This window comes from Pogoniulus pusillus, chromosome 14 (assembly GCF_015220805.1).
Source record: "Pogoniulus pusillus isolate bPogPus1 chromosome 14, bPogPus1.pri, whole genome shotgun sequence".
In the NCBI taxonomy this organism is placed as follows: domain Eukaryota; kingdom Metazoa; phylum Chordata; class Aves; order Piciformes; family Lybiidae; genus Pogoniulus; species Pogoniulus pusillus.
In genome coordinates, this window is record NC_087277.1 from 5364042 (window position 1) to 5390351 (window position 26310).

Below are 26310 nucleotides of genomic sequence, written 5' to 3' on the forward strand. Positions count from 1 at the left end.
GTTCCCAGCTCCTGAAGGGTTCAGTGTCCATAACCCCATTAAAAAACTGAACATGATGGTGAATGGAGATAAATCCACTTGGCAGCTAGGCACAAGTTCTGTTCCCCAGGGCTCAGTATTCAGGTCAATTCTCATTAATATCTTCATCAATGATCTGGATGAAGGGATTGAGTACACCCTTCAATATGCCTGCAGATGACAATAAGCTAGGAGGAAGTGTTGATCTGCTTGAGGGTAGGAAGGAAGGTAGGTCATAACAACCCCATGCAACTGTCTAGTCTTGGGAAAGAGTGATTGGAAAACTGCTCAGTAGAGAAAGACCTGGGGGTGTTGGAATGTCAGCTGGCTGAGTATGAGCCATCAGTGTGATCAGGTGGCCAAGAAGGTCAACAACATCCTGGCCTGTATCAGGAATAGTGAGACAAGAAGCAAAAATAGAAGTGACTGTTCCCATGCACTCCGCACTGGTGAGGCCACACCTTGAGTACTGGGTTCAGTTTTGGGCCTCTCACTGCAAAAAAGAAGCTATGATGATGGATAGGGTCCAGGGAGAGACAACAAAGCTGTCAAAGGATCCAAGGAACAGGTCTTGCGAGGAGTCACTGAGGGAGCTGGGACTGTTTAGCCTAAAGAAAGAGAGGCTGAGGGAGAAGAGGAGGCTCAGGGGTGATCTTATTACTGTCTACAACTACCTGAAGGGGCATTGTAGCCAGGTGGGGGGTGGCCTCTTCTCCCAGGCAACCAGCAATAGAACAAGGGGACACAGTCTCAAGTTGTGCCAGGGTAGGCATAGGCTGGATATTAGGAAGAAGTTAGTTACATAGAATCAACCAGGTTGGAAGAGACCTCCAAGATCATCGAGTCCAACCTATCACCCAGCCCTAGCCAGTCAACTAGACCATGTCACTGAGTGCCTCATCCAGTCTTTTCTTGAAGACTCCCAGGGACGGTGCCTTCACAGAGAGAGTGATTTCCCATTGGAATGGGCTGCCCAGGGAGGTGGTGGAGGCACCGTCCCTGGGGGTCTTCAAGAAAAGCCTGGATGAGGCACTTAGTGCCATGGTCTAGTTGATTGGTTAGGGCTGGGTGCTAGGTTGGACTGGATGATCTTGGAGGTCTCTTCCAACCTGGTTGATTCTATGATTCTATGATTCTACAACTGTCTGAAAGGAGGTTGGAGTGAGGTTGGTGCTGGTCTCCTCTTCCTAAGACAAGAGCAAATGGCCTCAGGTTGCACCAGGGAAGGTTTATGTTGGACATCAGAAGAAACTTTATCACAGAAAGTGTTCTCACAAACACTGAAAATAACATCCCTAGGAAGGTGGTTGAATCCCCACCTCTGGGGGTGTTTAAATGATGCACAGATGTTGTGCTATGTGACATGGTTTAGCACCAGAAGAGTTAGATGGACTTGATGATGTTAATGCTCTTTACCAACAAAATGATTCTGTGATTCTAAAAGGCAACATTTGAAACTGAAAATTTAGCTCACCTGAAGAGAATATCCCTGATCACACTGAAAAGACACCACATCTCCAACCATGTATCTGTCTCCAATTTTGATCCCATTGCTTGGAGTTTGTGGTTCAGGACAAGAGTCCAAACCTATAGCTGCAAAAAATCGAGGAATTCAGATTTTCTAAGGAGCATAAAATCTGGGTTTAGAATCACATAAAAAATTCTGTGTACATAGGTGCACTGTATTGTTTTATATCTTTCCTCTTTTATTCTACAAAGTCATGTCATTATTTCACAATATGGAGTAGAGGAATTTTGTTATAATCTACCTCTATTTTCACTTTCAAAATGATCTTGACAGCATTTTCTATTATATATTTTTTATACTACCAATTTATAGATTGTATATTAACAGATTGTATGGAATTATTACAGTCACCTAATCCTATTCTGTACTTTGAATATCATCAAGCTTACTTCATTAACTCCAACAAAAGCACAATATTTTATGTTTATTTTTGAGCATATATTTACAAAATAAACACATAACACACAAAAATCTTCATTCAGAAGCTGCATTGTGTTCCCCAACTGTACTTCCTACTTGCCCTTAAAGTTTCCATTTGTTTCCAATAAAGATACAGGTTTAGAGATTGCTTTGCCATTTCCTCACTCCATCCCAAAGCCTATATGATTTTTATATCACATAACTCTGCCACTTGCACATGAGAAGTTAATTCATTGTTAACCATGCAAAACATTGTACTTCACTGATCTAACTGGATCTCTACTGAAGAACATCAATGTTCTTAAATCATTACATCTTTGCATACACTTTGGGTTTCTACACTCCCACAACAAACACACTACATTTGTTCAGATTCACACATATGCACAAATGTAGCTGTTTTTCCCAGCATAGACCAATGCTTGAAGTAATATACTGTGAAATCTTTATTTATGTAGAGATGAAAGTTGTATGTGGGCAGTACGCTACACATTTCAGTTATTTGGACATGGAGTTATTATTTGTCTAGAAAACCTGTCAATGAGCCCTCCCTGGAAGTACTCCTTGCCAGGCTGGATGGGGCTTTGAGCAGCCTGGGCTCCTGGTCTAGTGGAAGATGTCACTCCCCATGTGTCCTGGTAGGGCATAACTCCTGCCAGGCCAGTTTAACCCTTGCTCTCCTCCTGTTATGGGTCTGGGAGTAGATGAGCAAACAATAAGGGCCTGGCCCCAGCAAAGCCTTGAGAGATAGGGGCTTAGCACCATGTGTCAGGTGTCTTGTGCTGCCCCTCAATGTACAGGCACAATGCTTTGAATTCACTGGCCAGAATGATGCTAGTGCCTATTGGCCAGTTTCATTTTCAAAATGATGTATTTAATGGTGGGTGGTTTAGAAACCACCTTTCTGCACTGACCCTCCACTGCCAGCAGCACCTCATTCGCAGCTTCTTAACTTGCAATCATGGCAGCCAGCCACTTGTATGCAGCTTGCACTAGGAGCTCAGCAGCAGCAGCAGCTCAGTTCTTCTCTCCTTCCCTCTGCCTGGAATGTTTTGTATTTTTATCTTTGTACAGGAAACTTACTCAGGGACCAAAGCATCATAGAAGAGACCTCCAAGATCATCCAGTCCAACCTAGCACCCAGCCCTATCCAGTCAGCTAGACCCTGGCACTAAGTGCCTCATCCAGGCTTTTCTTGAACACCTCCAAGGATGGTAACTTCACCACCAAACTGAGTAGCCCATTCCAATGCCAATCACTCCCTCTGTAAAGAACTTCTTCCTAACATGCAGCCTAGACCTCTCCTGGCACAACTTGAGACTGTGTCCCCTTCTTCTGATGCTGGTTGCCTGGGAGAAGACCATGGCACTAAGTGCCTCATCCAGTCTTTTCTTGAAGACCCCCAGGAATGGTGCCTCCACCACCTCCCTGGGCAGCCCATTCCAATGGGAAATCACTCTCTCTGTGAAGAACTTCTTCCCAATATCCAGCCTATACCTACCCTGGCACAACTTGAGACTGTCCCTATTTTCCCTCTCCTATACCTTTGCAAACTCCCCTTACCTTACATAGTCTTTATTTATTGTTAAAGTTATTTTTAACTACCAAAATCAGTTTTCTTTGAGCGTTTTACTCCTTTTTCCTCTTTCTACCTAATTCCTTTGTTCAAAGGGGAGAGGGGGAGGTATCCTGTATATATAGCATTGTTCTTTTGAGCTTTGAGTCTCTGGGAAGCTCTAAACCAGAACACTCCCCTCCAAAATTGTTAGCAGCTAAGACAGTAGCTGCATTTCAAGGAATCATTCTAACCTATAATTAATGTTTAGTTATAGACAAGCGATCAGGCAGCAATTTTGCAAGGCCGTGTTCTCCGACTGGCTAATCAGACAAGCAGAGCATGAGATCTGCATACTGTAAAACTGACAAGAAATAACCATGACATAATGATGCAGATCAGACACCAAAACCAATATGAGCATAGGGAACTGCACAGCTGGAAGGAAAACAAATAAATAAAAGCTGCAACAAAATATTAGTGACTGCCAGAGCTCCTGCCAGTCAGCTGAAGGCAATTTTATTTAGGCAGAAAGTATGTTTATAATTATAGCCTTTTCTGCTGATGAGGTACTCAGCAAGAAGAAAAAAAACACCTGAAATAATGCCATTGTGTTACCAACCTATGAGCATTTGTCAGTTAGTTAAGAAGCACAGCTGCTATTTGCAATTTATTCAGTCTCTCATTTTCACCGAGTGACTGATTTTGTCCTAATTTTTGTCTATATGTGTCCTACACGTATAGATAAAATACATACTGTACAGTAAACTTATTATTGCATTGTACAGATTTTAAAGATAATGGCAGAGGGTCACAGGGTGTGAGGCTGCATATATAAAAAGAAGTGGCTGTGCTGAAAACAGAGGATTCCAGCTGGTTCCAACATGTGCAAACAGCCCAGCACAGAGCACAGTTGAGAGTCAGATATGCTTCTGTGAATGTATCCGTAAGAAAATGCTAGAGAAGCAGGAGAAAGGAGACTTCATTGCAGGAGGGTGGAGAGAAAAAACTTACTGAGCAGATTCTGCAGCCAAAACACTTTGCTAAGCTGGGGCTGGAGCCCAGCTGCCCACCCATGCAGGCACTGAGAAGTGGGGCTGTAAGGAAACATAATACTGACCCGATTTGCTGCACTGCCTTTATCTCACCAAAGGGACAAACTGTAACATTTGACTAGAACAAAGAAGTGTGTGCTGAGGTGTCCAGTGGGAAACAAGGGAGTTTGTCTTAAAAGCCTGTTTGTTATTATTTTTCTTCAATCAGTAATTCTTAACTGTCAAAAAGATAAATTTAAATGCCCCACATCAGCACACTTGCTTTGACTGCATGACTTATATTAGTAGCTTATAGTCTGGGAGTAAGCTTGTCATATAAGCATGTCTGTGTCTACTCTTAGCTGCTGTATGCTCAGAGAAGCCTTCCAGAGATCCAAAAAAAAAAAAAAAAAAAAAAAAAAAGTGAAAGCAGGAGGGGCTAAATTTCCCAGTCCCAACAGTACAGGTTGGAAGCCTGATCTTGCTCACTTGGAATTAAACGAGTTATGTACTGAGGACCAGTAGGATGAGGGAGGTTATTCTTCCCCTGTGCTCAACACTGGTCAGGCCACACCTTGAGTGCTGTGTCCAGTTCTGGGCTTCTCAATTCAAGAGAGATGTTGAGGTGCTGGAAGGTGTCCAGAGAAGGGCACCAAGGCTGGTGAGGGACCTGGAACACAAACGCTACGAGGAGAGGCTGAGGAAGCTGGGGTTGTTTAGGCTGGAGAAGAGGAGGCTCAGGGGTGACCTTATTGCTGTCTACAACTACCCGAAGGGAGGCTGTAGCCAGGTGGGGTTGTTCTCTTCTGCCAGGCAGCCAGCAATAGAACAAGGGGACACAGTCTCAAGCTGTGCCAGGGAAGGTCTAGGCTGGATGTTAGGAGGAAGTTGTTGGCAGAGAGAGTGATTGGCATTGGAATGGGCTGCCCAGGGAGGTGGTGGAGTCACCATCCCTGGAGGTATTCAAGAAAAGCCTGGATGAGGCACTTAGTGCCATGGTCTAATTGACTGGCTAGGGCTGGGTGCTAGGTTGGACTGGATGATCTTGGAGGTCTCTTCCAACCTGGTTGATTCTATGATTCTATGACTTGAAGTAAACTTACACAGCTCATTACCCACAACAACATTGAATATTCATCTTCCATATAGCTTAGGTAGACCTGACGTCTGGAACCAGCAAGAACTCTTAAGTAATAGAACATTCCTCCATTACCTGTGTACTCAAGATGAAAGCCAGCAGCTGAAACACTGATATCAGACTGAAAATTTAGGTACAGATTATTTGATGTGCTGTTGAGAAGTGGAGGTATGGTTGTACCTGAAAAGAGAAAAAAAAAATATTATTGAAGTGCATAGAAACTGAACTAAATACATACATAATGTGCAGGTGAGTATAAAGAGAAAGATAAAGAGGAAGTGAGAGGAGAGAGGATGGGAGGAGGAGAGAGAAAAGTTGCATAACTTATTCCACCATGTTTTGTCATCATGGATGCTATCAAATATCTGTCCCTATAAATGTTTGTTACATTTTCATGTGCATTACATGTATGCATGTTCATAAATGCATTACATGCATACATTTGCATTACATGTGCACCACATGTAATATGAGAGACAGGAACTGCAGACACTTAGTGAAGCAAGGTCTAGTATAAATTTATGCTGCATGCTTTCACACACAAAAAAAAGAGAAATATTCAGTAGCTTTTTCAGAAAAGCAGCAATAAATCCTTTAACTGGAATAGCTTAAAATGTAATAGTCAAAGATATCAATCAGCAGTGAACATCTTTTGCAGGGCTATTTGTTGAAACGTGATTTACTTGTGTTTCAGCCCCAGACAGCAATCTTATCATCTATGATCTCATCCCATATACATGAATAAATTAAAACTAAGAAAAAGGCAAACACAACTGTCTTATTTATTCAACATAAAGATAATGAACAGATTCTTCAGTCATGTACAGCCTCAGCAGGCATCTCATTCAGAGTTTTGTATTTTTGGACCTTCCTATAGGAGTGGGCAAAAAGTAGGATTAATAGATACCTAGTTGGAGAACCTCTGAGTGTTGTTCTGTTTCTAACATTTTCCAATATTCACACACACAGAGAATCACACAGAATGTCAGAGGTTGGAAAGGAACTTGAAAGATCATCTAGTCCAACCCCCCTGCCAAAACAGGAGAGATGGACTGCCTATACCAGATTAACTTTATGAAAGTCTTCTAGTAGACTACTGATGAAAACAGAAAAGCTATTACCTGGTATTAATTACAGGCAGACAAAGATACACACACGCACACACACAAAGAACTAGAAAGAGCTGTGTGTTTACAATAAAGAGCCAAATGTGTGAAACATTTATTGCAAAATCCCCTCAATTACCTGAATAACTCCCAAGCCTTGGGGCATTGTTGTCAGCACCATCATAAAAGTCTAAGGAATCCCAGTTGTGTTCCGTGGCAAAACTCACCACTTGCACCTATGAACAAAAAGAATTCTGCTAGTATTTGAAAGGACCAATTCCTACTTCACATTGAAACATACTGAAATGTAACTGTGGATAACAGAGTTTCTAGAAGGATATAATATAAAGCATGAAATGTAACTCTGGATAACAGAGTTTCTAGAAATATACAATATAAAGTGTGAAATGTAACTCTGGAAAACAGAGTTTCTAGAAAGATATAAAGTATGAAACTTTGGATAACAGAGTTTCTAGAGAGGTATAAAGTATGAAACTTTGGATAACAGAGTTTCTAGAGAGATATAAAGTATGAAACTTTGGATAACAGAGTTTCTAGAGAGGTATAAAGTATGAAACTTTGGATAACAGAGTTTCTAGAAAGATATAATATAAAGTGTGAAATGTAACTCTGGCTAACAGAGTTTCTAGAAAGATATAAAGTATGAAACTTTGGATAACAGAGTTTCTAGAAAGATATAAAGTATGAAACTTTGGATAACAGAGTTTCTAGAGAGGTATAAAGTATGAAACTTTGGGTAACAGAGTTTCTAGAGAGGTATAAAGTACGAAACTTTGGATAACAGAGTTTCTAGAGAGGTATAAAGTATGAAACTTTGGATAACAGAGTTTCTAGAAAGATATAATATAAAGTGTGAAATGTAACTCTGGATAACAGAGTTTCTAGAAAGATATAAAGTATGAAACTTTGGATAACAGAGTTTCTAGAAAGATATAAAGTATGAAACTTTGGATAACAGAGTTTCTAGAAAGATATAAAGTATGAAACTTTGGATAACAGAGTTTCTAGAGAGGTATAAAGTATGAAACTTTGGATAACAGAGTTTCTAGAAAGATATAATATAAAGTGTGAAATGTAACTCTGGATAACAGAGTTTCTAGAGAGGTATAAAGTATGATACTTTGGATAACAGAGTTTCTAGAAAGATATAAAGTATGAAACTTTGGGTAACAGAGTTTCTAGAGAGGTATAAAGTACGAAACTTTGGATAACAGAGTTTCTAGAAAGATATAATATAAAGTGTGAAATGTAACTCTGGATAACAGAGTTTCTAGAAAGATATAAAGTATGAAACTTTGGATAACAGAGTTTCTAGAAAGATATAATATAAAGTGTGAAATGTAACTCTGGATAACAGAGTTTCTAGAGAGGTATAAAGTATGAAACTTTGGATAACAGAGTTTCTAGAAAGATATAAAGTATGAAACTTTGGGTAACAGAGTTTCTAGAGAGGTATAAAGTATGAAACTTTGGATAACAGAGTTTCTAGAAAGATATAATATAAAGTGTGAAATGTAACTCTGGATAACAGAGTTTCTAGAAAGATATAAAGTATGAAACTTTGGGTAACAGAGTTTCTAGAAAGATATAAAGTATGAAACTTTGGATAACAGAGTTTCTAGAAAGATATAAAGTAGGAAACTTTGGATAACAGAGTTTCTAGAGAGATATAAAGTATGAAACTTTGGGTAACAGAGTTTCTAGAAAGGTATAATGTAAAGTATGAAATCTATCTCTGGATAATAGAGTTTCTAGAAAGATATAACATAAAATATTAAATGTAACTATGGATAACAGAGTTTCTAGAACAATATAATATAAAGGAGTTTATGGAAGCAACAGACTTTATTTCACCCTCTTAGAGGAGATCCATACATTCTGGAAGAAAAAGTTACAAACATTATCTTTTAAGATCTGTGCTACTCTTGCAACTTTTAACAACTGTGTGAATAAGAAAATGGGCAATAAATCCCGTTGTGAGAATCATCACTGAGATAGAAAAAATACAGGAATGACTTTTTTTCCATGCTTTTGAATCAGGAAAAGAGTCTTAAACATGATAACAAGCAAACAGCACTTACTTGAATCCCAGCTCCCTCAGGTACTGTAATTTTCCACACACAATTCAGATTGTTGTCATAAGGTTCAGGGTAGCCAGGAGACAAAATGGTCCCTTTGCGCTTAGTTAAAATTCCACCACAGGGCACTGAAGGGAAATGCATAAGGCAAGACAAGAATTAAGGAGCTTCAGAAGTGAGAAAAGTTACTACAGAAGTTCATTCAATGTTCAGAACATCATGACTGGAAAAAAAAATGTAAATTTTTGCTACATTAAAAAAAATTATATTCATCTACGGTAAATAATTTTTTTATATCTCAAAATCCCTTTCATAAATGACCAAAAAAATACACCCCATCATCAGGAACAGTGTGGCCAGTAGGACGAGGGAGGTTGTTCTTCCCCTGTACTCAACACTGGTCAGGCCACCCCTTGAGTACTGTGTCCAGTTCTGGGCCCCTCAATGCAAGAGAGACATTGAGATGCTGGAAGGTGTCCAGAGAAGGGCAACAAAGCTGGTGAGGGGCCTGGAACACAAACTCTATGAGGAGAGGCTGAAGGAGCTGGGGTTGTTTAGCCTGGAGAAGAGGAGGCTCAGTGGGGACCTCATTGCTGTCTACAACTACCTGAAGGGAGGCTGTAGCCAGGTGGGGTTGGGCTCTTCTCCCATGCAAGCAGGAATAGAACAAGGGGACACAGTCTCAATTTGTGCTGGGGGAGGTACAAGCTGGATGTTAGGAGGAAGATGTTGGCAGAGAGAGTGATTGGCATTGGAATGGGCTGCCCAGGGAGGTGGTGGAGGCACCGTCCCTGGAGGTATTCAAGAAAAGCCTGGCTGAGGCATTTAGTGCCATGGTTTGGTTGATTGGATAGAGCTGGGTTCTAGGCTGAACTGGATGATCTTGAAGGTCTCTTCTAACCTGGTTGATTCTATGATTCTATGAAAATGGGAATGATGTCATTTTTCTACCTGACAAAATCGTGCTCACGTTCCTCTTATTTAATTGTCCTTCAGCAAAATGAAACCCATTCCACTGTGTTCTAATAATCTTCCAAAAATAAGCATTATTTCAGAAGTTCAGAATGAAGTTTGAACAGTTATGTATTATTTTAGTACAAAAGATCAGAAACACGTCATAAAAAAGGATATATTATTCTTAATATTGCTATTTTGTTGTTGTCTAAATAATTAATAGTGCCAGTCTCAGTTCCTTGACTGTTCTCTTTGCTTCTGTGATTTATCTCATTACAGACTATGGATCTATCACATTAATAAAGAAATTGATGAATGGTTGCAAGCCTGCACTCATCATAACCATGCCTGTGGATTAATAAAAATGTTATTCATTAAATAGGACAGAGACATCCAGTGCCATCAAGTTTCCTTTCTTAATGTTCAACTTGGATGTATCTCATCTAGATCATTACAAGTTCTAACAGGGACAAAGCATATTACATCTTAATTTAGCTACAGACATGCTGGTGGTATTTAAGAGGCTGAAGAAAAAAGATTGATGAGATGGTTTATCAAAACCATTAGAAGCAAATATATCACTTCTTTGCAACACTACAAAGTTGGGAAAAGATTTCATTAGATCTGTAAAAGAGGAGCTAGAAAATAATTTGGAGGATTTGGAGAAGGCAACTTATCTTAATTATGAATGTTGTAGCTACATTTTTGTGGCATATAATTTATAGAATCTATTTGGAACTGCATGGATAAACTAAAGGTCAGTGTCGTTTAAAGGGTTTAAATAATTAGTCATAAAAGGATGAACAGACAGAATGATTGATGTCTGCTATCTGTAGGGAAAGATTCAGCATTCACTTGAGTTAATATAATACAGTCCTGTCTGCCATTTCAATTACTGAACTGATATAGTTCAATGCAATTTTCACCTTATATATTTTATCAGCTTTATTGCCACAGTGATTTTCACACATAAGGTGATCTCTAACCCTTAGTTCAACCTCCCTAGAGACAGACACCTTTCTCTTCCACAGATTAAAACAGGTATTGTCTGTAAGATATTGTGATCAAAGGCCAAAATAATTATTTCAGCACTTTGTTGTTATATCAGAAACACAAGGAAATCTGGAGGTGATTCTCCCCCTCTACTCTGCCCTGATGAGACCCCATCTGGAGTACTCAATCCAGCTCTGGAATCCCTATTCCAAGAAGGATGTGGAGGTGCTGGAGCATGTCCAGAAAAGGGCCACAAGGATGCTCAGAGGGCTGCAGCAGCTCTGCTATGAGGACAGACTGAAAGAGTTGTGGCCTTTAAGTATCTGAAGGGGGCCTACAAAAAGGCTGGGGAGGGACTTTTTAGGCTATCAGGGAGCGACAGGACTGGGGGCAATGGAGTGAAGCTGGAGATGGGTAGGTTAAGGCTGGACATGAGGAGGAAGTCATTGAGCATGAGAGTGGTGAGAGGCTGGAATGGGTTGCCGAGGGAGGTGGTTGAGTCCCCATCCCTGGAGGTGTTTAAGGCCAGACTGGCTGAGGCTGTGGGCAGCCTGATCTAGGGTAGGGTGTCCATGGCCATGGCAAGGGGTTTGGAACTAGCTAATCCTTGTAGTCCCTTCCAACCCTGACTGATTCTATGATTCTAGTCTATGATTCTATGAATGTATTTCAAGGAGCCAAACAGTACAATTATAATGATTAAACTCTAATCACTGAGAATAAAGGAAATGCAGCCTATATAGTTTGGGTTCTTATTAGTATATACATTGTTGTAATTCTACAACTGAAAAATATCTAAAGAAACATTATTTTTGTATAATAGATGGCTTATTATCATATTATTAGTTTATTATATATTACACAATATACAATTATATAAATTATATAATTAATGTAAGCATAACAATATAGTATATAATAATATAACATGGATAATCATCTAATGATATAATATATATAAATATGACTATAATAGTATAAGTAATAATTAGAAATATATAATTACTTTTTATTGTTATATTTAATATTATATTATTGTTACCCCAGTGGTACTTATTCTCTGTTAATATTTTATATTATTCTACCATGCACCATCAGCTGATTAGCACAGAAGATTCAAAATCAAACTAAATAGAAATGTCTCCTCTTTTCCTTTTGTCCGTCTATCTAAACCATTGCTTATCTACTTCTCAGTAACAGAGTCAATATCATGATATGGGTTTGCAAGGGGTTAGGATAATTGTTATGAAAGATCTGTGCTCTGTTATGAAAAGTAACTATCTCATACATATATTTGCTGTTTTGGTTGGAAATGGAGTTCTTCAGATGTTTTCATTCTCTAAATGGTTCTTTTTCAACGTATGCAAAAAATTAATGCATAATAGAGTCTGTACTGCAACAGATGTTACACATGGAAAAGCTTGGCCACGTTGCAAAAACATCTGTGCAATTGATAACAAATTCCATTCACAACTAACTCATTTTCTTTTCTGTATAAATAAACAAGCCAAACTCTAATAAAATGTAATATGTAAATGTGTCTTATTTGTCCTTGAGACAAACCTATGGAAAAATGCTCCATTTGAACTCTTTACCATGGGGCTTTTCAGCACAATTACTACTTGGTGCAAATCTGCTTTATAATTGTCAGTGGATGCACATCAAATTGAGAATTTAATTTTGTATGGCTACAACTTGATAAAATATATTTTCTGATCTGAAAAATTACTTTTTATGACAAGTACTGAGGTGTCAGCAGACAAAATTCTACATTCTAAATACTCTTTCAATAGCTTGCAATACCTTGCTGGAGGTATGCAAGTTGAGAGCAGAGTCTTGCAAGCAGTCAGGACACAAAATGGTATTTCTGAGTCTTGATTAAGAGACAGACAGGCATGTAAAATTTATAGCAGCAGAGTGTATGTTCATAAAACTTGTGAAATGCCACAGCAAGGTTAGAATACAAAAAGGAATAAAATCTTAACCTTGAACAAAGAAGAGAGTGAATAAAAGTACGTAAGACTAAAATTCTGTCTAAGTGACAAAGAAGGAACACATTGAGCTAAACAGAATAGTTACATTTTAGGCACTAATTGGTTCTGCTACAAAGCCTTAAAAACTCACCAACACATGTAGGGAGTGAATCATTCCATTGTGCCAATGCATTTGGTACTGTATCACATCTAATTGCTGTTGACCCATGGAGGATATAGCCTGGATTGCACTCAAAGAGAACCAATGACCCAACTGCAAATTCATTTCCAATCCTTTTTCCAAATCTAGGTTCAGGCACAGAGCTGCACTGTGTTGCACTTGTTCTTGGAACAGCTACAAAGACACAAACAGTTGTAGATTCTTACTTTCAGATTTGGCAAACATAAATTTTAAACCAGAAACATACAGAATGACTAAAATAAACATTCAGTTATTAGCTGGTTAAGAATATTTTCACAATCCTCAAATAAATCTCCAGAATACAAGTTGGGCATTTTTGATGTCTCTGTTACTATTGGCACTGATATCTGTGCCAATATGAAAAGTAATACATGAAATTCACAGTGAAATCTCCCTAACATAGCACTGAAAAAGAGTATTACTATGAAATATTCAGCTGATAAATGGGTTTGAAATAACATTTCTGTGTCAGGTAGATATTTACATTTATTTCTGGAGATATCTAAATATTTGTTCTGTCTATCAGACCAGGATTTACATTTACTGAAAGAACAAATTGCAAGTACTGTTATATAACCATTTCTGCATCTTATCTACAATAAAGCAAATAATGTAAACCAAGAGAAGCATCTTAATAATAGTAAGAACACTGATTCACCTACAGCTAATTGGAATGGGCTGTCCAGGGAGGTGGTGGAGTCACCATCCCTGAAAGTGTTCAAGCAAAGACTGGATGAGGCACTTAGTGCCATGATCTAAGTTGACTGGCTAGGGCTGGACTGGATGATATGGAGGTCTCTTCCAACCTGGTTGATTCTATGATTCTAATGACACTTAGAGTATTTGATTTTTAAATTAAGAAAGAAACCCATTAGATCAGGCAGATGGATCTAACATTTGTCAACCAGATTAGCAAACAGAAATAGTTATTTTGTGTAAATATCTTCTTAAATCTAGACCCTCTCCTGTGCTTTCTTAACATTTGAGTTAAGCTTTAAAATACAGATAAAAGAGAATGATAGTAAACATTTAGATCCCATTGCTGTCTACAACTGCCTGAAGGGACACTGTGTAGAGGCTAATGATAGTCTCTTCTCACAGGTAATTTGAGACAGAACAAGGGAGGATGGCCTCAAGCTGAGACTGTGCAGGTTTAGATTGGACATTAGGAAAAAAATTTTTCATGGAAGGAGTGATCAGGCACTGGAATGAGCTGCCCAGGAAGGTGCTTGAGTCACCAACTCTGTGTTTAATGGTCATTTAGTTGTGGTGCTTAGAGATATGGTTTAAGGTGAATCTTGTAGAGCAGGGTTATAGGTTGGACTTGGTGATCCTGAGCATCTCTCCAACCTGGATGTTTCTGTGGTTCTGTGATTTATCAAAACATGCAGAAATAATGAAGCATTATATTGCTAACAGGCTGCTGCTTTCCTCTACATGGTCAGTATGTTCCCCTCTGATGATGTACATTTTGTGATAAAAATGATAAATGCTCACATTTTTCCAGGTTGTCTTACCTTGATAAACAAAATGAAATCCTTTAGCTGTTATTGGTCCAACTGAAGTAAACCTAATGGTAATCTGGTTACCTGAGCTCAATGGAAGGGATTCACCTACTCAAACGAAGAAAACACAAAGCTATCATAACCACTTTTTATCAAAGCTTTAAAATAACTGTCTACATCTTTTTAGCTAGAAATAATGCACCCAAAACCCTGTTCTGCTTCAGTAAAAGTTGCAAGATATGTGCAATTTTGACATTTTCTGTTGGCAGCATTATGTCATTTCAGAAAAGAAGGACTACAATCAGTTAATAGGAATATTTGTTGGTTTGTTGCCTTTAACCAAAATGCACTCAAAACTCCATATCTCTGTTAATTGAATCAATCTGCACACAATATATACAAGCCATATAAATTACTTTGATACAAATATATGCTGCTTTCCCTTAAAAATGTAATGCTCATTTAAGATTGTCACAAGGTAAATGTCATAAAGGCATAGAATAAGGAGCCTAAAACTCTGAGTACAGTAGCCAAATATAAGAAGGAAAAAAAATGAAATTAGATTTGAGTTTACTTCATTTTATTTGTTAATGCAAAGCACTTTGAGTGATTAGGCTTTTAGCTCAAATCACTCTTTCATATATTGTCCTAAATTAAAAAGTATGTGACAACATCTATGACCATGCTATCTTCCTAGATTCATACAAAATAAATAACAGCTTAATTAGAGTTCTATTAAAGGATACCTGAATGAGATCCTGAGAGAGAGGATAATAAAGATGACTGCAGAGTTGGGCCATCATATACTTCAACTACATCATGTAGTGATGTCTGGAAAAATACAAACTGGCCAAAAACAACTGATCGAATGGGAAGGAGGAAAAACAATAAGGAAAATAAAATAAAAGAAACAAAAAGCAAAGGGAAAAAGAAATAAAAGGAAAAAGGAAAAGGAAAAGGGAAAGAAAAAAGAAAAAAGAAAAGACAAAGGAAAAGGGAAAAGAGAAAGAAAAAGAAAAAAGAGAGAAAAAGAAAAAGAAATGAAAAGGTATAGAAAAAAGCAAAAGACAAAGGAAAAAGGAAAATAGAAAGAAGGAAAAAAAAGAAAAAGAAAAAGAAATAGGAAAAGGGAAAGAAAAAAGGAAGGAAAAAGGAAAAGGCAAAAAAAGGAAGAGGAAAATGAAAAAAAAAAGAAAAAGAAAGGAAAAATTAAAAGAAAAAAAGGATAAAGAAAGGAAAAAGGAAAATAAAAGAAAAAGAAAAGGGAATGAAAAACGAAAAAGAAAGGAAAAAGGCAAAGGAATAAAAAGGAAAAAACCAGAAAAGAAAAAAGGAAAAGAAGAAAAAAAGGAAAAGAAAAATGAAAGGGGAAAAAAAAGAAAAATAAAAAAGAAATAAAAAAGATAAAAAGAAAAATAAAAAGGAAAGGAAAGGAAAAGAAAAAAGCAAAAAAAAGAGAAAAAAATTAAAAAATTAAAAAGAGAAAAAGAAAAATAATAAAAAAATAAAGAAAAAGAAAAAGAATTTTAAAAAAAATTTAAAAAGAGTAAAAATGGAGAAAGAAAAAGGAAAAGAAAAAAAAGAAAATTAAAAGAGAAAAATAGAAAGAGAGAAAAAACCAAAATACAGATTAATAAGTTGTTTTAAAAATATTAAAATAAACAAAATGTTTATCCATGGATTTTTTTGACCACTTAACTAGCATTTCTGGCTTATGAGTAGGTTTGTTCATACCATTACAGCAGTAACTGGATACACATGGCATTCTATATGCATAAAAGAGACAATGAATGTACATAAACCATACATCAGCATTCTAGTAATGAGGGGACAAAATAAAGGCTTTTGAGTATACTTTAACATTCTTTGTTCTACCCAATCTGACACACATCTATATTCTCAGTGCAGTATCTTCTTCTATAACTGTAGACACATCGTTATGGCATTGTGATTTATTAATTGATAAGCCTCTGAAAGCTTTACTTAATTTAGGAATGCTTCCTTTTTCTTAAGAACATTAACATTCAGTGCACATTTACATCTGTGAATTAAAAAGCTGATTCAAAGCAACAAAACACTTTTCAGAATACCTCTACAGAATCACAAAAAAAAAAAAATACTCTTTGTCAAGTCATCCTACTAGAACAACTCAATTAAAGCAGGATAATTTTGTGCTGAAGTTCAAAAGTCTCTGCAGCACACTCAAATCCCAGGTGTTTGCATTTTCCATATTAGTAAGCAGAGAAAAGAAAACAGATTTTTCTGAGATGAATTCTAATCCTAATGCCCACAAAACAACTACATCCTAATCACTATTACTAGTAATGGAGGGGAGAATGGCTTAAAGAATAGAAAAGTAAAATGTGGACATAGTTAAGTATTTCTAGGTACTGGAAGATCTGTAGAGAGAAAAAAGGAGCAATTCTGGTTCAGAGGATCACAGGATGTTGGGGGTTGGAAGAGACAGGGAGGTGGTGGTCACCATCCCTGGAGGTGTTCAAGAAAAGACTGGATGAAGTACTTTGTGCCATGGTCTAGTTGATTGGACAGGGCTGGGTGCTAGGTTGGACTGGATGAGCTTGGAGGTCTCTTCCAACCTGGCTGATTCTATGATTCTATAAGTCCAAATACCCGGCCAGGACAAGACTATAATCTAGTGCAGATCACACAGGTTCATTATCCAGGTTAGATATTTTGGGATAAATATTCCCAGGTGTTGCTACTAGATAATATATGTTTTTTATATGTTCTATAACATCTTTATCTGGTATATTTCAGTAGAAAGGAGCCTTGCCCTTGGAATTTTTACAATTACAATAATTTATTTATTAAAACTAATTCTATCAGTTTTATACTTTCTACTTCAGTGGTTTTAAATTTTTGTTTCTGTCAAAATTCCAGGCAAACCATAACATTAATTCTATCATGTATTTATGAAATTGAGGAAATCCATTCATTCAAAATACAGCAGTACATAGAATCACAGAATCAAGCAGGTTGGAAGAGACCTCCAAGATCATCCAGTCCAACCTAGCACCCAGCCTTATCCAGTCAACTAGACCATGGCACTAAGTGCCTCATCCAGGCTTTGCTTGAACACCTCCAGGGATGGTGACTTCACCACCTCCCTGGGCAGCCCATTCCAATGCCAATCACTCTCTCTGCCAACAACTTCCTCCTAACATCCAGCCTAGACCTCCTCCAGCACAAATTGAGACTGTGTCCCCTTGTTCTATTGCTGGTTGCCTGGGAGAAGAGACCAACCCCCACCCGGCTACATCCTCCCTTCAGGTAGTTGTAGAGAGCATAGTCCCTTTCAACCAGGCAAAGCTAGAGAAGAGAACTTTTCATGCCTCTAAATATCTAGACTCTTCTATGGCACTCATTACTATAACACCTGGACACTTGAGAGTGAGTTTGGAAAGCATCTAACAACAGATGGAATTGGCACAATGAAGTTGACTGGATAAAAATTTCATCAAGGGAATTTTTGGGTTAATTTTTGAAAGTGAGAAATAAACATGCAGAGAATTGTGAAAAATAAGGGGAAAATACTTCTATAATTTAAATCTTATTAGGTTAAGGAACAATATTCTTGGTATAATTTCAATCACAAAACCCAATGATAACTCAGGCCAGAATTTCCTAGAGGCCACCTAGTCCAGTCCACTTGCTCAGAGAACAGTCACTTAGAGCAGATTGCTCAGGCTATGTCAGATCAGCACTGAATGTGCCATCCTAAATGCATCTCAACAGTGCTGAATAGAAGGATCACATCTCTCAAGCTGTTGGCAATACTCTGCTGAATGCATCCCAGGAAGCCAGTGACATTCTTTGCCACAAGGGCACGTTCCTGGCTCATATTCAACTTGGCACCTACCAGGACCCCCAAAGACCTTTTCTGCAAACCTGCTTTTCAGCTAGAAGGCCTCAGTATGTGTTCCTTGGCTGCAGCATATTTATGTCCTTTTGTTCAACTTCATGAGCATCATGTCTCCCATTTCTCTTACTTTTTGAGGTCTCCATGAATGGTAGCACAACCATATGGTGTCTCAAACACTCATCCAGGCTTTTATCATCTGCACACTTAATAAGAGTGCACTCTGTCCCATCATGTAGGTAATTTATGAAGTGCTGGCTGCATTATTGATCCCTGGGATACAGCATTACTGACTGACTGCCAGCTGTCCTTCATGCTGCTGACCACAATCCTTTCAACTTGGCAGTTCATCCAGTTCTCAGTTCATCTCAGCACCTGCTTTTCTAGTTGGTACTTCATTGGTCTGTCACTGAGGATGTTATGGGAGTCTGCTGAAAGGCTTGCTAAAGCCACGCTAAACAACATCCAGTTCTCTCTGCTCAGACATCAAGCTAACCATATTGTAGAGGGCTCTCAGGTCTATCAGGACTGATTTGTCTTTTGTAGGTCAGTGGTGACTACTTCCAATCATTTTTCTGTCAATGTATTTGGAGAAGGTGACCAGGACTATTTGGTCTATCATATTTCCAGGTACAGAGGCGAGGCCAACTGGTCTATAGTTCCCCAGATCCTTCTTCTTGCTTTTGAAAGTATGAGTGACATCTGTCTTCCAGCCCTTGGAAACCATTCAAATCTAACTGACCTCCTTTGGCACTCATGGATGCATTCCATCATGTCCCATAGGTTTCTTCAAGAATTCCCTCACCTATCTCTGTTTGAAGTCATTTGTCCTATACTTTTATTCTGGTATCAGGGCTCTGAGATTGCTTTAAGACTAGCTTACCAGTACAGACTGAGGCAAAGAAGGCATCTAGGGATTTGGTCTTCCTTGCATCCATTTTCACAATCAGACAAGAATGGACCCACAGATTCCCTTCAATTTGCTTCAAATATTAAGCTGAAAAATGGCATCCTAACGAGATGTTCTTACAGAACTCATGCATATAGAAATACTGCTTTCAGTAAGGAGACTTAAAAAGGACCAGCTCACATAAAAACAAACCAGAGGATTTATTCTTGTACTGTTCAGTGGAATACTTCAGTTTGAAATAACAATAAATGAGCGTCCCTGAGTTAGCACTTAGTTTTAAAATGAAAATAGTAACAGAGGTGACATTTTCCCCAGTATTTCTTTCTTCTCTTACATTTCCAATCATTTGGTTCTCTGCCAGTTACTGTTAAAACATGCAGTCTACTCTGAATCTGTAGCAGTAATCTGTAGTGATATCTGTTAGAGTTGTCTGTAATTGTTGACACTTTTTAGCATATGCTATAACATGAAAAAAAATATTAATTGTTCATGAACAGAAAGTGGAGGCCCTGTGAGTAGTATCCTGTTGGGTAAATTTCATTTCATTCCAAAGTACCAGAATAAAAGAGCTGTCTGCTGTTCTTGAACTTGGAAGCAGTAGAAATTGATTCTAACAACGTAAGCCTCTTAGGAGCACTGCAGACTAGACATCAAAGTAAGCCTAGTGGGGAGTTTATGTGTAAAAAACACCAGAATAGGTATTCTTGCTCATATATGTCGGGGTAGAGACCTGCTTATTTGCAACAGATAATTATTAATAGGAGTGACTGAGCAAATGAAACCGAATGGAGGTGTTACAATAGTGTTTAAAAAATAATCAGGTAGAAAAAAAACCCAAACATGAAAAATCTGAAAGATACTAATGGATACTAATGCTGTCAAAATGTAACAGAAGTGTATATATATATATGTATATACACACACAAATATAATTAGGTAATTATAAATATTTTCAGTGGAAGAAAATCTTTACTGAACTATCTCCCTTTCATTGCAACCTATCAATGTTCCAGTGGTGGTCTCAGCTGTTGTTCTCTCAGGTGGTACCCTGTGCTTTCTGGCAGAACATCCAGAAGATTAGAGGGAAAGAAAGAATGAAAGATTCTCCTTTCAAACAAGGAACAGGTAAGGAAGAGGAAAAAAGAGTTTTGGTTCTTAAAACTCCGAGGTGCTTTTCTCCTCCCCCACATAAAGGAGAAGGAAGTATCTGCTCCATCAGAGACAAAAAAGGCAGGAGTGCACAGATCTAGGTCTGAGCTGTAAAGTGCTGTTCTTAACATTGTTTTTTCTTCTATAAAGAATGTGTTGACTGAAACCATGCTGCTCTTCTTTCTTGTTACTACATCCTGTACTCCTAGGCTAGATGAGAAAGGAGGAGCTAGGAAGTGTTACATCTGGCCACGTTTGAGCAAAGCAACTGTTTATCTGAAAGCGTGGAAAGCCAATAAGGATGTGTTGGGGAACAGGAGATGGGTGATAGAAACGCTGGAAGAATGAGGAAGCCAGGTCTCTCTCTGGTTTTGTAGGGACCACAGGGACACTAATCCCTTAAGTAATAACACATACACATAACAGCAGAAATAAACAACTTTAACACTGGAATAACAACAACCATAATAATAACAGAACTCAATAATAATATGATGTTATTTTGTTTGAGGCACAATTAAGGAAAAAAAAATCTTATTAAGATACCACGTTTCATTTAAGCCATCTTACCATTCAAGTAATAAGGATTCTAAACCTAATGGAAAAGTCATTTTGGAAAAGCTGTTTGGCTCTTCAATCACCTATCAGCTAATTTAGAGTTACTAATTAGAAGTACAACAGCTTTCTGAGTATAATAATTATCTTTTATTATCCTACTAGTAAACATTATTCTTTAAATCAGATGATTCATCAGTTCATTCATCTGAAACAAATTATCACTTCAGCTTACTGGATCATAGGGATGAAATTAATGCTTGAACAATTAATACTTTTTTTAATTTCACTAGTAGGCAAAACCAAAACAATTCTTAGTGTAAATTAATAAAACCAATTTATGAAACATAAAAAAAAAAAAAAAACCAACTTTCTCATTTATCAATTTTATCAATTATCAAAAGGTAAAAATCTGTAAAAGAAAAACATAAAGAAGCAGCTGTAAATAGAGGAAACAGGACTACAGGATAACCCCCAAAGTAAATTCAACCATTTGTCTGTTTCCAGCCTGGCAACAGATTACTGTCAGTTTGCCTGTGTCTGCAGCTGAAATGTGAAACCAAAACTTAGGGAATTTTTCAAAGTTCAATATTTCAAGACCTAAAGAGAATATTTTGTTCGGGGAGAAAGCAAATCTTGCATAACTGCCATTTTTTTTTAGCAGTATATAAGCAAAGAAATCATTGAATCATAGAATCAACCAGGTTGGAAGAGACCTCTAAGATCATCCAGGCCAACCTAGTACCTAGCCCTATCCAATCAACTAGACCATGGCACTAAGTGATAGAGAATGCATTCTAAACATGATGTGGAAGTTATTTGTTGTTTGATTTTTTAATTTTCTTCTTGAAGATACCACATTTTCTTCATACTAAATAATAAGTGTTATAATTATGCATTGAAATAATATTAGTAAGCTGTAGAAATTCATTCTTAATTCAAGTTAGCTGTTCTGCTTTAATCAAAGTGGTGTGAGTGAAAATTGTTTGTAATCCCAAGTGGTTAGTGGAGATTGCCTTCATCTGTAGCCAATATATTAATCTAAGCTGCTTTTCAGCTGAGGGTGCTTTTACTCTAAATTTCAGTACATATTTCAATTATTCAAATTTTCAATGCTAAAATTATTTTCATTTGTGAACAAAATAAGTACAGTACATTTTTCAGGTTCAGCATTACAGCACTCCTTTGGTCTGTATTTTCTAGTGCACTTCCTGTTTCAGTTCAGAGTCTGATTTTTTAAACTATCATCAAAGCCATTAGTGCCAAAATTTAGAATCATAGAATCAACCAGCTTGGAAGAATCCTCCAAGATCATCCAGTCCAAGCTGGCACCCAGCCCTAGCCAGTCAACCAGACCATGGCACCAAGTGCCTCATCCACTCTTTTCTTGAACACCTCCAGGTGACTCCACCTCCCTGGGCAGCCCATTCCAATGTCAATCACTCTCTCTACCAACAACTTTCTCCTAACATCCAGCCTAGACCTCCTTCGGCACAACTTAAGACCATGTCCCCTTGTGCTGTTTCTGGTTGCCTGGCAGAAGAGACCAACCCCCACCTGGCTGCAGCCTCCCTTCACATAGCTGTAGACAGCAATGAGGTCTCCCCTGAGCCTCCTCTTCTGCAGGCTGCACACCCCCAGCTCCCTCAGCCTCTCCTCACAGGGCTGTGCTCCAGGCCTCTCAACAGCTTCATCGCCCTTCTCTGGACACCTTCCAGCACGTCAACATCTCTCTTGAACTGAGGAGCCCAGAACTGGACACAGTACTCAAGATGTGTACTCAATTCAACATCTTCTCTGGGTAGCAACACAAAGCAATTTCCTCTTAGCAAACTTTGTATTTTCAGAGTCTTTTATTGACTTCTCAAAACACATTTCAAATTCTAAACTCTTCTGGAAAGGGAAGTTTTGCCATAAAATACATGCCAAGAGCCTGGATTCCAAGTGTGGTTGGGTTTTGGGTTTTTTTTAAGACTTAAAAACATTTTCCTGAAATTTGTTAGCAGAGTAGATGCAATTCTACTCTATTTCAAGATTAATGGGAGTACTTCTTTTTAAATTACTAGAAAAAAAATACAAACATCAAACAGCTGAAATAGCCAACCTTTCTTTGGTAACACAGAATGCACAGAGGTTCTGCTTTACAAGTGTGGAATAACCATCCATTTCTGCAGTCAGGACTGCAAGTGGAAGAAGCACAAAGCAAAGTTTAATGAGGATTGCAAACACTTTTTAATTTGTTTTCTAAACAAGAGTCAGTACAGGGAAATCATTGGGAGAAATCCTGAATCTTTAAAGACTGTATCTGGGTACGTACTGCTGAACAAAAGCATCTGAGTCAATACAGATAAGATTGCTTTGGAGAGGAATGGTTTGTATGTAGAATAATATAATGAAGAGGAAAGGTGAGATGTATGAAGAACCTAATAATAAAAAAGTTTTAGAAGTAGAAGAGTTTTGTTAAGCAATTTTTATTTTTATGTTTTAATCTCCGTGATTCTAATCCTGATCCTAGCAAACTCCTTCCTGAAACATACCAGAATAAGGTTGAAACGTGACAATGGTCACTCATGGATTTCCTCACCAGTTTTCTCTGTCTCTCATTGCTAATAAGTGAAGATTCTATTTCAGGGAGCAGGTGCATAAAGATTCCTCAGTTGTTCTGTTAAGCTGGCATTCCTATTTATTTTTACAGACACAGAGGTGAGAAAATGAAGGAAAAGACGGGGAGGGGGGGAAGTGTGTGTGGGGAAAGAATGGCCTGTGTCTACTGACTGCTGAAAATACATCTAATTTCAAGAAAAATCAGGTGATTTAAGTGAAACCTAATGATATTTATGACAGCTCAGTAATGAAGATTAATGAGTCCTTTTACAAAGCCAGGAAAAGTTACACCCCAAACTTAGTACCCAAGTCTATCAATATCCCTGGCAGAACACAATCTGCTTAGATGAATTTGACTGGTTTGTGCTGGTGCAATTTGCATTTTTCATAACTTTGCATAGCCCTATAGTTAAAGAACTAGGTGATTGCATGAATAGAGTTTTAGATTTTCTTTAGCCAGAAGGAAATTGAAGCCTTGTCTGTTTCTGAGTGGTGCATTCTCTCAGATAAATTATATCTTGTTCTAAATAGAAACAGCTAGATGAATTCTGAGGTAAACCATAGCCTAGTCCCAAGGAGGAAAGAGAAGTGCTCCAAACAAGTATGGATATTTGTTGATGGGGGCTGAGAACCTCAGAAGTCTGCTGATCAGAAGTAAGCAGTTTTGCAGCACCTAATCAACCCCATGCTGGTCAGACTTGAAGAGTGAGAAAGCAGTTTTTTCACTCATATAGAAACCCTTATTATTAATATAACTTTATGTTCAAAGGACCTAATCAACAGTGATGCAAGCTTTTGTTATTGTGATGCTAAAGTACTTCAACCCTGTTCTAAGGAGTGAATACAACAGAAAAGCAGAGTTGTTTAGAAAATCTGCCACTACTTAATCACCTCCTCAGGATAGTAACATGCATTGGGAAGTATTTAAGTGACAAATGTAATGTAGTCTGTCCTCTGTCATTTGGAACCAGGAACCCAGACTGATTTCAGCTATTTAAATAGCAGCCTTTTCTGTGAACAAGGTTTGATAATTAAATATTTGGAACAGCTACTCAGGATAAAAAAGGGGGGAAAAAAAACCTCTTTAGGAATCTTTCATCAATTCATTGACATTGTAGTCAAATGATTATATTTATTCTGAAGCCATCAATTTCTTCACAGACCACAGATGTGGTCTTATCACCATTCCACTTTGTTATAATGCTATTAAAAGGACAGACATACTGTTGCCATATCTTTATTGCCAAACTCAATAGCTTAAGCTATTTAGTGACTTGTATTAAATTGGTCCTTATTTGAGCCAAAATTAATAATTTTTATTGAAAAAAATCTAAAAGCAGCATTGAAAATTGACTTCAAAGCATATTAAGCAACTAAAATAGTAAACATCTTCAAATTTCATCTCAAAAACCTGTTAGTTTCAACTCCTTTAAAAGTCCCCCAGTGATGACTATTTTATTGACATCTGCTCACTTGGCAAGCACATTAAGCACTGAACCTGTGAATGAAATACTCCCCAGCTGTGAGTTTGCATGTGTAAAACCCATCAGTCCTTTCTCTCATAAACCTAGGAGATTCATATATAACTGGACAGTGATGACCTTCTAACACTTCTTTAAATCATAGACTTAGCATCTGAACGACACAAACTTTGCCTTCAACTGGAAAAGCAAACCAGAATTTAAGCTATACAAATAAAACTCACATCTATTCTCCCAAAATCTTAGACTGAAAGCTCCAGTTCCATGGAGAGCAGGTAGCAGAGTAACTAATGGATGCTTCAAACTACAATAAAAACCATATCCAACTATCTTTAATATACAATATATTGCTACTAGCCTATTCACATCTGAATTAAGTAGTTGTCCTAGGCTATCACAGCCTACTCTCACAAGCCTGTCTCCCCCAACAGACAGGAGGGAAAGTAACACAAAAAAAAAACCTTTCAGGTTGAGCTATAGGTTTTTACTGGAATTATGCACAATTATCTTAGCCTATTTGCAGAAAATGTGTACAGCAAAATGCAGAAGCAGCAGCAGAAAACAGTGATAAAATGGTTCCCCCCACCCAAGCATGCAGCAGAAAGATCAACGTGCCAAAATCAGAAGCAACAGCAGCTGAAACAGAAAGACTCTCATGTTATAATCTAAACTTCAAGTCCTCTGATACTTCACTCCATCCAACATGGTCATATTGAAGCTGGCATAACAGCAGCATGGCATTGAATATCGGTAGCAAATCCAACTCAATCTATGACTCTGTGTTTGAATTATGACAAAAAAATACAGATCTTTGACACAACTGTGTTGAAACTTGCCAAATATTCTGCAGAGAAATGATTTTTATATCAATGGGAAAATAATTTCCTAGTTTGTATAGGGGAACTAAATTTTTACATTGTAATGCATTTCATACCAAACTACTAAAATACTTGTACTTTATGTAACATTTTAGGTACATTTATTGTGTATTTTGAAGACTAAAACACTTAATAGTTACATCAAAAAAAAAGAAAAAAACCAAAACAACAAAACAACAACCAAACAGCAAACCCAATCCAGCAAAGGATAAAAAAGACCAAAGGAAAAAAATGAACCAAACACAACAATGACTAAAATGAACACAAAGCAGCATTGACACCAGTGTTGCAAATATTTCCTTTCACTACTAATAATAGATCATTAAAA

The 26310-nt window shown here is 37.6% G+C and overlaps 1 protein-coding gene across 1 annotated transcript in view; it reads right to left on the minus strand.

Annotated features, from left to right (window-relative positions):
* CSMD3 (CUB and Sushi multiple domains 3) overlaps nucleotides 1-26310 on the minus strand; it is a 483827-nt gene that overhangs the window by 98505 nt on the left and 359012 nt on the right. The window contains exons 33-39 of the mRNA XM_064154172.1: nucleotides 15272-15385; nucleotides 14538-14633; nucleotides 12970-13173; nucleotides 8902-9026; nucleotides 6939-7035; nucleotides 5769-5873; nucleotides 1493-1611 (exon numbers count right to left, since the gene is read on the minus strand). Coding sequence (XP_064010242.1) covers nucleotides 1493-1611; nucleotides 5769-5873; nucleotides 6939-7035; nucleotides 8902-9026; nucleotides 12970-13173; nucleotides 14538-14633; nucleotides 15272-15385 — 860 coding nt within the window. The remainder of the gene's footprint in view (nucleotides 1-1492; nucleotides 1612-5768; nucleotides 5874-6938; nucleotides 7036-8901; nucleotides 9027-12969; nucleotides 13174-14537; nucleotides 14634-15271; nucleotides 15386-26310) is intronic.